The sequence below is a fragment of the Acipenser ruthenus genome, chromosome 2 (genome assembly GCF_902713425.1).
Source record: "Acipenser ruthenus chromosome 2, fAciRut3.2 maternal haplotype, whole genome shotgun sequence".
Taxonomy (NCBI): Eukaryota; Metazoa; Chordata; class Actinopteri; order Acipenseriformes; family Acipenseridae; genus Acipenser; species Acipenser ruthenus.
In genome coordinates, this window is record NC_081190.1 from 88,518,552 (window position 1) to 88,532,599 (window position 14,048).

Genomic DNA, 14,048 nt, shown 5'->3' on the forward strand with positions numbered 1-14,048 from the left:
TGTCCCAGGATACAAACAGAGGAGTTCTACAGGTGCTCTTTGAAGAGGTGAGTCTTAAGGAGGCGCCGGAATGTGGTCAGGGACTGGGCAGTCCTGACATCTGTAGGAAGGTCATTCCACCACTGCGGAGCAAGGGTGGAGAAGGAGCGGGCTTTGGAGGCAGGGGAGCGTAGCGGTGGTAGAGCTAGTCTTCTAGTGCAGGCGGAGCAGAGAGGTCGAGTGGGGGTGTAGGGAGAGATGAGGGTCTGGAGGTAGCTGGGTGCAGACTGGTCAAGGCATCTGTAGGCTAGTACAAGAGTCTTGAACTGGATGCGAGCGGTGATCGGGAGCCAGTGGAGCGAGCGGAGTAGTGGAGTAGCGTGGGCGAAGCGAGGCAGAGAGAACACTAGGCGGGCAGCAGAGTTCTGGATGAGCTGGAGCGGACGGGTGGCGGACGCAGGGAGGCCAGCCAGGAGGGAGTTGCAGTAGTCTAGGCGGGAGAGTACCAGGGCCTGGACATATGGACATATGGACATATGGACATACCATGATCGATCATTGTACTTTTTTGCACAATAGAAGTACCATGGTATCTATAATGTACTATGCAGTACCACAGTACCACCATTGTAAGGGCACACTCTTTATTTTAAACAGATTTGAGTAAATAAATCAATACAAAAAAGTTGATTTTATGTAATTTATTTATGGTACTATGTTGTCATATTTCTCTAAATCTTGCTTTGGCTTCTAGCTTGTCTGGTGAATTATTATTATGTTTATTTAGCAGACACCTTTATCCAAGCCAGCTATACACACTCATCAAGTGCTGCAGCTGAACAGACTTCTTTGTTCTATTCAAATCATGTGACACAGTATGACCTTTCAGCTCTCTGTCCACATAGTCTACGTTGAGTAGGTGGGACTGGCAGAATTGAAAGGTCATGTTGTCACATGATATGATGGGAACAACAAACCCAGAACCACTCACAATGAAAACAAGCAAACCTATAAACCCAAAAATCACGCTTGAAACAACTTTTAAAATAACGACAGCAGGGATGAATAAATCCATTAATATATACATAACTTTAATTTGTATTACTACATACTTTTGTATTATTGTTACACAGATAACAAGAAACAGGTAATAAAATATATAGATTATACATTTTAGTTTGAATTGTCAGTACATAAATCAGGACAGATATCATGCTCAGCTATTGCACTGCACTGTAAACGGTTAAAAACGTCATACTAAAAGCCTCCCCTTGAGCAACTGTAACTGCTCTATGGCTCCCTCCGCTAAAAGCACTTTACACTCTAAAAAAGCCACGTTTCATTATTTCCATCACATTTTCCACCAACCAATCAGCGCCCAGAACCCCGAGGGCACGGTAACAAATCCCTTCAGTGGAAACTCACCTCTTAGCAACGACTTTGATTGACACGGCATGCTATCCATTCAACGGCTACAATTGTTTCGCGGTAGTACTGAATGTACCAATCATCCTGCGACTGACTCGGAGTCTCGTTTCTATTCGTTAAAATGTGTTTCAAGGAGCCAATCGCCATCTCGGTAGCTACAAACACGCCACGGCTGCTGTTCCAAGAAGTTGTAATAGATAGGCGGGGCTTCCAAGTTTACCAAGATGTACCGAGAATGACAACGAAGGCGACCAATCACCTTCAATGTTTGGGAGGCCGAACTTCCCAGTCAAGCCTTTTTTAAACGACAGCCACATTGCCCAGTAAAGTTGTGAGTAGTACCACAATACTGTTGATTGACAACCCTTGCACTCAATAATCGTTCACCGAACTTAATTAATATTTAATAACTAGGCGTTTCTATCCAATCAGTGTCTGGAGACGGGGTGGATAGAGCGTTGCTAAGGCAGACTTCGCATTTAAGTATAAAGGAAATAACATGGTGCTCTGGTGGCTGTTTATGTTTATGTTAAAGAAAGAGGTGGGAGGCGAGTGTTGGTTTTTTGTACTGTAAGTAATCCACTCAAGTTTTTATTTTATACAATCAATCTCTGTTGTATCAATGTGCCATCCCCCCAATGGAAAAGGGTTTGCAGTTTGGAAACCTGAGCATCTCTCTGGTGCTCCTGCTCCTGCTGACAGCGCTGACGGTGACCTCGCACAACTCGGCTGAGGGGAAGCCCGGACCTGCCGCTGCCAGGGTGGAGACTGGCGAAGATGGTGCCAGTGCTATGGAGAGAGGGCTGGAAAACATCGGGGCTGCAGCGGCTTTTGGGGATGTAACTGTGGAGGACGATGAGAACGGTGCAGCCGGTGAAGGGGACGATACAACTGCAGAATCAAGTGGGGACGGAAAGCTCAAAAGGTAAATAAAAAGTTAATGTACATCAGTAAACAGGACGTTCACATGATCATTTCGTAAGCTCTTTTTGCGTTTGAGGCTAAATGTATATTGTTACTACAGCAAAAGCCTGTCTCAGTTATACCTGACTAGTTGTGTTTGGTTTGTGGTCTGCGACTTGTTGGAATTTGAAGACGACGCCTGGTACAAATACGAGTCTACGACACCAGTATTAATCCAGTAATTTCGATATATTCCAACTCGTATTTGCTTGATCACACGATATGTCTTTTTTTTTTTTTACTTTATATGACATTGTAGTTCTTATTCTGTTTAGACGGAGAACAAAACTTGTTTTTTTTTTCTTCTCGGCAGTAGTGATTTCCGCACAAGACATTTTGTGGGAAATTGCAATATAATTTCAAACGTCATTTTATAGAAAGTTTATAAGAGAAAGCTTGTTGTGACAAAATAACTTGGTGCATTTTTATTTGCACCGCTGCGTGTCAATGAGCCAATATTTTCGTGATACCTTGGGGTAAGATATTATTATACACCAATTTAGCCAATCGTATTGTCAGCAGCACTGTGCTGCTCCTTGGCATGAGACTGTGTGACTCACCCAGCAGTTTAATGAAGTGCTTAGATACCGTAATTTAAACAAGAACACAATTTAGCTGGCTTAGTTTGTTTTGTGGAAACTGAAACCTCATTGGTTTGTTAATTTGTTTTCTGTCCGAAGTTTATACAAGTTTCCGTTACTAGTGCGGCTGTACTAGCTATTCGCAACATTTGTACATTGTTGGCTGAAAGTCTTTCGTATAACTGCAGCCATTTAAAAGCGATACACGCTTAGTGTAGATTTACTTTTTTGTGAGCAACCGATGATAAGATGTTTGGAGAAGTCTTATCAAGTCTATCAGAATTATAAACTGCTCTTTAATGTTATGCTGCCGCAGAGAAAAGGGCTCGGCCAGCAGTTTTGTTTTGATTTGTTTTACAGCCAGTGCCTTCATGTTTCAAGCGCAGTACGCTGGTAGTGCATATATCTCTGCAAAAAAAAAAAAAGTTATAGGTGGCATTTACCAAAAAAAAACCCTGTAAAATAAATGGATATTTGACTCCCTGTTAACTACCCTTCGAAGAGAAGGTATTTCCAATTCAGATCAGTGTTTGCAGAAACCTGAAATCTCAACAGATCTGACATATGAAGCATCCTAGAAAAGTCATGTTGGATATTACGTAATATATTTAAGATAACTATACAAGTCATACTGTATATAATCTTGGATAATCTGAGTGAATAGCCAGGATTAGTTTAAAGAAGAATTTGCTGCTACAAATGTACTTGAACTAGGAGAGTGTTACAGTGCACACAAGTAAATGCTATCTGCACACAGTTGTCCCAGATCCCTTTTAATTTGTGGTGTGTGTGTGTATGTATGTATGTGTATATATATATATATATATAATAGATACTGATCCACCACAGGTCGTTGTACAGTATTTCTAATGTGAACAGTTTCCAGCACTGTGCCCTTTTTAAATTGCTGTACTGCTCATTTGCCTGTACACATGTAAAGAGTCTCTCTGGTTTATATTGGGACTGGAGCAGCTGTCCCCATTTGAAACATGAGTCACCAGTGTATGGATGGGTGGAGATGCCCTCTCTTCTCACACCCTCTGTACAGAGGAAGATCTCCTCTCAGCTACAGAAGGACTGTCAAGGTCAATTTCTTTTGAGCTCTTTTTCATACTTAGAATAGTGGTACTGCTACAGTCATATTATAAATGGTTAATGTCTTGATTTCCATGTCCATCTGTTTATCTCAAGCAAGAATTAAGGGATCAGTAAAATAAATAAATAAAACAAACAAGCTGTTCATCCATCTCCAAACCTTTGGTTCTACCTGCTCCTAAGAGTGAGATATGGCAAGGGTTAATATGGTACGTCAGGGGTTATACCTGTTTGTTTGTGTGGGTGTTTTTTTTTAACATATTTATGCAATTATTTTTTGTGGTGTTCTGTCAAAGAATGCAGTTGTCTGAGGAAAGTGCTCTGAGTTTAGCTAATGGGGATTTCTATGGTCTGCAGGCATGTGACAGAAGCGCTTGCTGAGTGTAACTGCGAGCTGTCTTACCGTTCAGCTCACAAGGAGGGGCATACAAGTGGGGATTATGATACTACTGAGCCTGATGATCCTTTTTTAAAAAAAAATATATATATATGTATGTGTAATATATATATATATATATATATATATATATATATAATTTTTTTTTTTTTTTTTTTTTACAGTACCTAAATTTAGGGACAAAAATAACTGAATCTGCTCTAGATTAACTCCCTTTATAAATTGCTTATTTTTAAATAAAATACATACATTTTTATTTCTGGTGACATTTCTCACAAGTTAAAGGTGAAATATTGAAAGACTATGCAAAATCCCTCGTTTCTTTCCCCTGCTTTTTCCAAAATACTGTGTATAGTTAGTTTCTAACTTCACATGTAAAAATCTGTGACATGTATGCATAATAATAATAATACATTTATTTTGTATACGCCTTCATTATTATTTATTTCTTAGCAGACGCCCTTATCCAGGGCGACTTGCATCATCTCAAAGCTCTTTACAGGTAAAATAAAAACAATTAACACATATTAAAACAACAACAAACTACAAAAAAGCTAATCGATAAAAATAAGTCTAAATAAAGCTAAACTAGGACCTATTACTGTATCTGATGCTGAAATACAAATGCATGCCTTTGTTTCATCTAGAACTGATTTATTGTAATTACTTTTCTCTGGAATCCCAACACATGTAAAGTCTCACTTACAGCTCATTCAGATCAGTGCTGATAGAATACTGACTACAACCAGAAAAAGTGAAAATATTACTCCTTTTTTTGCCACCTTGCAATTGGCTCCTTGTGCAGTTTAGAGTTGATTTCAACATTTTTATAAGCCCCAGAATGGATTAGAACCCACTCAGAATGCCATTGGCTACTTGTATCATAAACTAGTTATGCATCAGAACTGTGTAAATATGAAAATTAGACAGCTGGCTAATTGAGGATACTTCTCTTAAGTGGTTTAATAACAATAACGTGTGATGCACAGTATTCAGTGATGCTTCTGTAGCATCAGGGCTCAGACTTGCATGTGCCTGGTTAACCGCTATGGCTTTGAAAACAAATTAATTATTTGTTACATCTTTGGGGGCAATTCTGAACATGTTTTTAGAATACTACACTAGAGGTGTATTATTGGTGTTGGTTGATGGGGTTGGCCCAGACTTCCCTCTAGACAGAGTTTGAACCTGTGATCTGCTGATGAAGAGGCCTGTGTTACCCCCCAGACATACTTGGTTTTAACGTACAGTAGCAGTTCGCCCAGCTGTGAAGTGAGCAGGTAACATAAGCCGTTGCTTTCTCCTTGGCACCAGGACACTTACTTGCTACTGTATATTGGTATCCTTATTGAAGTCGGAGCACTAAATCGCAATCCCTTGAAATATCCCTTCAGCAACTGGAACTTACAGCAGATAAGCCAAATCTATCATCTGGCTTTAGGCTCCAGAGGCAGTTTTGGTTTTTCAGTTGACAGGTATTGAAAGTCATTTTTTGTTACAATATCATCTGATTGGGAACAGTTCATGTTAAGACTTCTGTTTTAATCGCCTTGTTCTATTTTCTGACAGGTAAACACACACATTCAGCACATCTAAACCATTGCATGAAAAGCAAACTATCAACAGGTTCTAAATGATAATTGTGATAATCATGATCATTTAGTTTACAGCTCTTAGGAAAATGCCATTATTGTACAACTCTGCCGAGGTGTTTTGTATCTGTACTGTAATCCTGCAGGTATTCTCTGTTGCAAGTTGAAGTACAGTAATAAGAGTATTGCTCTCGGGTTCACTTTTAGTTTCTTTAAAAAAAACAAATAATACATATTTATGCATTTGTTAGCACAATGCATCATAAACTATTTTTCCATTACTCTCATTGCACAGAGTGCAGAAATCCCACCTCTTACAGCTGCAACACTGGATGCTCAATCTATCTTGAAGTGCAGTGGTTGTCAACCGTAGTCCTCAAGTACCCCATATAGTGTGAATTTGTATTGCAGTCTTAACTTTTGTACTGTAGAGCAATTGCTGTATAGTATTTATTTATTAGCAGACGCCCTTACCCAGGGCGACTTACAGTTCTATACAAAAAATACATATCAAGAATTAAAGTACAATTAAGAGCAAGATACAAAATACATTGACTTCAGTCCTAATAAGAGCAAATAAAAAACACAGTACGATTTGATATCGGGGCAGTTCAAGAGCAGATTACAGTGTTGATAGTTTCATCAGGGTTAGATATGAGTGCAAGTGAAATACAAAATACTACAGATTGGGTTAAGTGCAGGATTAAATACAGTAAAATACTGAGCAGATAAGTGCATTAAGGCAGAGTGCTATATTGTCCAGAAGGGAAGAGTTGAGTTTTACAGGTGTTGTCTGAAGAGGTGTGTCTTGAGGAGGTGCCAGAAGGTGGTCAGAGACTGGGCAGTCCTGACATTCGTAGGAAGGTTATTCCACCACAGAGGCTGTCTTCGAATGCTGTTTGTGCACATTGGGCTGTCTTTTGTGCACCCTTCCCATGAGAAGTTCACTTCTCTGTCCCCCCATCTTATGAGGGTGTTTAATGCCTAAGAAGCACACAAAGTTCCCTTCCTTTACTGTACTGATTCCTGTTACCCAGCACTGAGGAAGGTGATCTCCAAGCCAGTGGCAACTTGCTACTTTACTGTTTGTTTTATTAGTACCATGATACTTAACCCTTATTAGAACATGTGCCATAGCAGGGTCATTCCATGTGAAATCAATAAAAAAATGGCAATTTTTCACTTGACCTCCCCTGATTTTAATACACTTTTGCACATATTATTGTCTTTGGAAGAAACGGTTACACTGTGAATTGTAGGCCATTCATGAGATATAGGTCATCAAAGCTTGACCTGATTCGGACACCCATCATACCTTTACATGGTCATAACTACCTCCATAATTGACCTAGAGTGGCGTTGGTGTTGTTTTAAAGCCCTCAAATAGGACTATCTATGTATTATATCAGAATTGTTAGTTTTTGATAGATTGTAGCCTAGACTCTAATCTACATTTCCTGCAAGTTTCATTTTGTGCCTGCCATTGGTTGAGGCACAGAGTTGAATGCAGAGTGTCAGGTGAATCTTCGAAGTGAAGCGATTACACACCCAATACATAGACTAATACAATTAAACAAATATTTATTTGCAATTGAGTATACGCTCCTCTCCTGTTAAATTGAAGCTGCAGTGACCTGGTGCAGCTGTAACAGCTATTAATATATTAATTAATTAACCAAGGTGCCCTATTTACACAATTGGCTAAAACAAACAAATACAGGTGAATTAAATATGAAATGGGGCTTCTGATTTTCATTTTTAACTGATAACACCCCCGATACAAAAAAAATTAAATCGGTGGATAGCCAATATACCACGGAAATCACTCGAAAAACAGTGGAAATGGATAATCAATTCATGTTGACTTCACCCCTTTCCCATTAAAAAATAAAACCTACCACAAATTTAAAAAAATAATAATAAATACATTTCCCAGCGCAGCTTTCCTGCCTTCTATTGTTGATTCGTTCTGAATTCGGTTAAATGGTAGGACATCCTCTTCGACTGTGATTGATTCTTCTCTTTGTCTTTTTGACTGGGAATATTCTCGTATACGCTTTTGTTTTGGAAACTGGTTGAAAGAAATGGAGATGCCGTGTGCCAGGCACAGTTCTTACCTTGAGGAAACATTGCTCCAGAAAATCTTGCTCAGCTTGCCATTGTGCTATTGTGAAGTATTCTACTTCAAGAGCAGGAATGTTGTCTTTTTCAAACATGTACAATTGGTGTGGAGTCTGGGTCTGGTCATGTTATGGATGCTGCAAACTGGCTTTTGTTGCTATTTGTTTAATAGTTCCATCACAGGGTCCTTTGCCATGAGATGTTGTAAAGAAGTTCCATGCCAAAATCTTCCAAATGCTGGCAAATGTTGAGGACATTTTTACAGTTCTTATATTGCCCTGCACACCTGTCAGAGAAGTAATAGATTTTTCTCGGGCGCTTCCCAAATTTCTTCTCTAATACCCTCAAAAGATGCTTTTGAAAGAGATAAACAGTGACTGTGTCATGAGTCATGCATTCTGATATTGTTACATTATTGTTATTATTAATTTCTTAGCAGACACCCTTATCCAGGGCGACTTAGTTGTTACAAGAGATCATTATTTTTACATACAATTACCCATTTATACAGTTGTTTTTTTACTGGAGCAATCTAGGTAAAGTACCTTGCTCAAGGGTACAGCAGCAGTGTCCCCCACCTGGGATTGAACCCACGACCCTCTGGTCAAGAGTCCAGAGCCCTAACCACTACTCCAATGCAGCAGTGATGTGCTGAGAATTCCCATCTTTGTCTCGCCAATAGCAAACAAAAGAATGTATGGTTGCCTGAGCGTTGTTCCAGTGGTGTGATTGTGCATGACGAAAGTGAAGTTTTCTGGAAAATCACCAACAACTAGGAATTCATTTTCTTCAAGGAGTTCATCCCTCAGCTGTTGATAAAGACATTGGCTTGTAAAAATCAATTACCCTGTTGATCAGTTCATAGACTGTCTGAAGGGTGGATCTGTCAGTTTTAGTCCACTTCCTATACGCCACTGCATCCTCCAGGCTGTCTTGAAAGAGCATTTGTAGATGACTCTTGAAATCTTCAATTTTCACACTTTCCTAAGTGGCAATCAACGTTAGGTGAGAAACACACGAGATAAGATAAGCAATGCCGATAGTGATTCAAAGGCACTTCTGTACTGGCACTCGGCTGTGGAAGCTTAGAACAAATGAACACCAGCTCTACATTCTGGTGTGTTGTGCAGACACACACAGCATGTGTACTGCTACTGCCTGCCAATACACACTCCTTTTGGCTTCAGCTCTGCAGATTTGGAGAAGCCAATCTTAATGTCAGGATGCTGTAATTTGAAGAAATTACCTCTGAAAGATTGCAGAGAACAAGCCATTTTTGTTGGTGCTCCCTCCTTCCAGACTCTTTTTATTGTAAACGGAAACACAATCTTTTGTTCTGGCCATGAGTCAACCTAACATCTTCCCTTGTTTTAGAACAATTTTACTATTTGAGCAATCTCCTGTGTTAGCGTTCTGCCCGCGTTCTCTTCCTGGACATGTGGTAGGTAGCACCAAACTCGGCAGCAGTCCTCCGTATAGACCAAGACATTGGGACAGTTTTCAAAATATGTACAGTCACCTCCAAAATTATTGGCACCCTTGATAAAGATGAGCAAAAAAGACTGTATAAAATAAATAATACCAGTACTGAGCTATATTGTAATTTTCCAACTTGTGGAATATATTTGACTTTATTAATGATTCAATGGAATCAACCAAAATTACACATTTCTCAAATTATAAATTTTATTTCCAAAAAAAATGAAGTGTCACAATTATTGGCACCCTTGTTTTCAGTACTTTGTGCACCCTCCCCTTGCAAGGATAACAGCACTGAGTCTTTTTCTATAATGTTTAATGAGATTGGAGAACACATTGTGAGGGATCTTAGACCATTCCTCCATACAGAATCTTTCCAGATTCTTGATATCCTTCAGTCTGCGCTTATGGAGATGGCCGTTGCAAAATGTTGATTTTGTGGTCAATTAACCATTTCTTTGTGGATTTTGATGTGTGCTTGGGGTTATTGTCTTGCTGGAAGATCCACTTGCGGCCAAGTTTCAGCCTCCTGGCAGAGGCAACCAGGTTTTTGGCTAAAATGCCCTGGTACTGGGTAGAGTTCATGATGCCGTTGACCTAAACAAGGGCCCCAGGACCAGTGGAAGCAAAACAGCCCCATAACATCAAAGATCCACCACCATATTTTACAGTAGGTAAGGTTCTTTTCTGCACACGCATCCTTCTTTCGACGCCAAACCCACCGCTGGTGTGCGTGGCCAAAGAGCTCTATTTTTGTCTCATCTGACCATAGCACCCAGTTCCAATCGAAGTGCCAATGCCGTTTAGCAAACTCCAGGCACTTCCGTTTGTTGGTTACTCTCAATAAAGGCTTTTTTCTGGCAACCCTTCCAAATAGCCTATTGGCATGGAGGTGGCATCTAATTGTAGATTTGGAGACTTGGTGACCCCAAGATGCAACCAAGTTCTGTAATTCTCCAACTGTGGCCCTTGGATTTAGCTTTGCCTCCCGAACCATCTGCCTCACTGTGCGTGGGAGACAAAATACACTTGCATCTTCTACCAGGCAAGTTTACCACTGTTCCAGTGGTTTTTAACTTTTTAATTATTGCCCTAATAGTGGTAAGTGGTATATTTCGTTTTTTAGCTATTGTTTTGTACCCATTGCCTGATTTTATGAAGGTCAACAACCATTTGTCTCTCCATTTGTGAGTTCTTTCCCTTTCCCCATGGTGATGGATGACAAATTGATTTCATATGCGTGCTACCTCATTTTTATACCCCAATGAAACAGGAAGCCATGGAAGGCCACAATACAGTTCCTTAAGACTGAGATGAACTTAAAGAAGTAGAACGTTAATGCAGATTTAATTTTGTCCGATTTTATTTATAAGAATCTTTAGGGATGCCAATAATTCTGACACCTATCTTTTTGAGAAAATGTTAACAAAAAACTGTGAGCAATTGTATTAGAATAAAATAATGTTTTTTCCCATATACTTGAGCATAAAATATAGCTCATTACCTGTGTTTTTTATACAGCCTTTTTTGCTCATCTTTATCAAGGATGCCAATAATTTTGGAGGTGACGGTACCTGCTGACTTCGACTGATTATTTGAATGACATTTTTCCTTCAACTCGGCCATCATCTCTTGATATGTCTGAGCCTGCTCCTTGGTTGATTCACGGTCTTCCACTTGTGTTTGTGGCAAAACTTTTCTTTGCTTTCTCTTCATTGCTTCTCTGACCATCTTTACCTTCTGAGTTGCATATACCTTTTGTGACAATTTCCTTCTCTTCATTGGAGATTCCTGTATTGCCTCCAAGGCCTTGTTTATTTGAAATCTCATGTTCCTTTTCAGCTTTGAAAATGTTGTTGCTTTCAGGTTGTTTGTCTTGAACAGCGTGAAGGCTGGATTCTAGACTCGTCGGGGTCTAGACTAGGGGTCACTTTTTGTTGAAGATGATGTTTGGTCTTGGTCAGGAGGACGATGGGCTAGCAACTCCATACAAGGGTAACATAACTTCTGGCCATACAAAGTTCAGCTTCTGGTGGTCCTTGATCTTCTTCTTTAAGGTGCGACCTGTAGTGCAGCACACTCCACGATGCTTTGCAAATGGGTCACAACATGCTTTGATGTCTTTAGTGCCAAGAAAGTCATCGGAAGTACTTGCCATTTATGCAACACATTGTCTTCAATATCAAATAGACTGCAAAACTGCAAGAATTTTAGCTACAAACCATTTAATGTCAATGTTAAAATGATAAGTATAATATATAAATGTGTTTTTGGAAGAGTATCAGGTTTAAGGACACACCATAGTTGATTTATAGTTGGGTTTTCTTGTTTTTCACTTTATAAAGTATTGATCTGTATTTAATTCACCTGTGCTACACTTTAGTCACATGTGTTAACACTAGAACCGGATTTTCGAACTACCTAGAATCCCCATGTGGGTCACTTTGACCCATACATTTTTTAAACTGCTTCGTTATGAAAATGAAAGCATACTATCAGATACAACTGAAAAGTTTTATTCATGAACATCATATTTAACATTTGCATTGCAGAAACACAGTATTTAAATAGAAAATTAAACATAAAAGGCTTTATTTTTAAAATGACCGCATATACAGCATGATTACAAACTGAAAAAATATAATAAAATACATATTTAAAAAGAAATGGGCATGTACATTATTATTTTTATTATTTGTTTATTTAGCAGACGCCTTTATCCAAGGCGACTTACAGAGACTAGGGCTCACCTGAAAGACGGAGCACAAGGAGGTTAAGTGACTTGCTCAGGGTCACACAATGAGTCAGTGGCTGAGGTGGGGATTCGAATCGGGGACCTCTTGGTTATGAGCCCATTTCTTTAACCACTGGACCACACAGCCTCCTGTACATATATCCATGAACAGGTGTAAACGGGTATATGTACACACAAAACTATAAAACCAAAATCATTGTTTCTAAAACTACATAAAAAGAAAATATAACGCTACTTCCGGTATGACGGCTGCATTGTGCTCTATGGAGGAGCGTACACGTCTGCCAGCTGATTGTGCCTGCATCCAGGAGCTGTGTTGCAAACAGACGCAGGTTCACTAAACACTATTATGTAAACACGTGTAAACTGGCACATATAAACCTGTAAAACCGAAATGTTTTTTTTCTAAAAGTAATATATAAAAAAAAAAGAATATATAACATATGTTTCATATTAGGCACGTAAGTTGTTACCCTACCATTTCAGTTTGCTGTATGCATCGGAATGCAGCTTTTATTATTATTATTTGTTTATTTAGCAGACGCCTTTATCCAAGGCGACTTGCAGAGACTAGGGTGTGTGAGCTATGCATCAGCTGCAGAGTCACTTACAATTACATCTCTCGAAAGACGGAGCACAAGGAGGTTAATTGACTTGCTCAGGGTCACACAATGAGTCAGGGGCTAAGGTGGGAGTTGACAAGCCCTTTTCTTTAACCACTGGACCACACAGCCTCCTATATTCCAATCAAAATGATTACTTTCAAGATTAAATATTTCCTTCTGATATATTCCCAGTTGCATTTGTGGAACAAAAAGAAGGATTGTTGTCTTCCAGGTACATTGAAAAATAAGCAACTAGGCTTTCACTGAGTTTGCATCTTGACAAATCCACAATCATAGCAATCTGCCTCTTAGTCAGTCTACAAACAAAGAAAGGCTTGAAATTTAAAAAAAAAAAAAAAAAGTGTGCTAGGAGGAGGAGACGTGTCTTGTTTGCTGCATTTACCAAAAAAAATAGAATATCTTGCCTTATATTAACATACAACTGTCGCACCCGCCATTTTAAAACGGCTTCCGTATGAAAATGAAATCAAACAAATGGATACAACCTTTTATTTATGAACATCATACATAACATTTTCAGAGCAGAAACACCGTATTTACATTGAAAATTAAACTTTTTTTATTTTTTCAAAAAGAGCACAGAAACATAAACGTGAAAAACTGAAGTAAAATAAACTTTATGCAATAAACGTCTGTGTAAACAGGTGTAGAAAACTGTGTGCACATATAAAATTATGAAACATAGATAACTAGTTATAAAAATAGCATAGAACAAAAATATTACGTGACTTATGCAACGTGACAGCACTTTGCGTGTCTGTTCAGAGTTCTATTACAGCTTTTTAAGTACAATCTACGCAGAAAACACGCTTTTCAATTGTACAAGTGCATTTGCCACAGACTTGCCTTTTCACAATGGGCGCAGACATCAAAAGTTCTGTTTTTATTGCATTTAGCAACCTGGCATTGTGTTTTATTCCGTGTGCCAGTGGGCGCAGCGCTGGCTGAAGGTTGAGGGGCCTGTGCCAGCCGGTTTTGTGTCTCTTAGCAAAATGTTTCTGCCGTAGCTCCAGGGCTAGCTGCAAAATGATG

At 39.2% G+C, this 14,048-nt stretch overlaps 1 protein-coding gene across 1 annotated transcript in view; it reads left to right on the forward strand.

Annotated features, from left to right (window-relative positions):
- Nucleotides 1-1,727: 1,727 nt before the first annotated feature.
- The window catches only part of eif2ak3 (eukaryotic translation initiation factor 2-alpha kinase 3), a 63,303-nt gene continuing 50,982 nt past the window's right edge, over nt 1,728-14,048 (forward strand). The window contains exon 1 of the mRNA XM_034013561.3: nt 1,728-2,332. Within this exon, the coding sequence (XP_033869452.3) occupies nt 2,046-2,332 (287 nt within the window). The 5' untranslated portion in view covers nt 1,728-2,045. The remainder of the gene's footprint in view (nt 2,333-14,048) is intronic.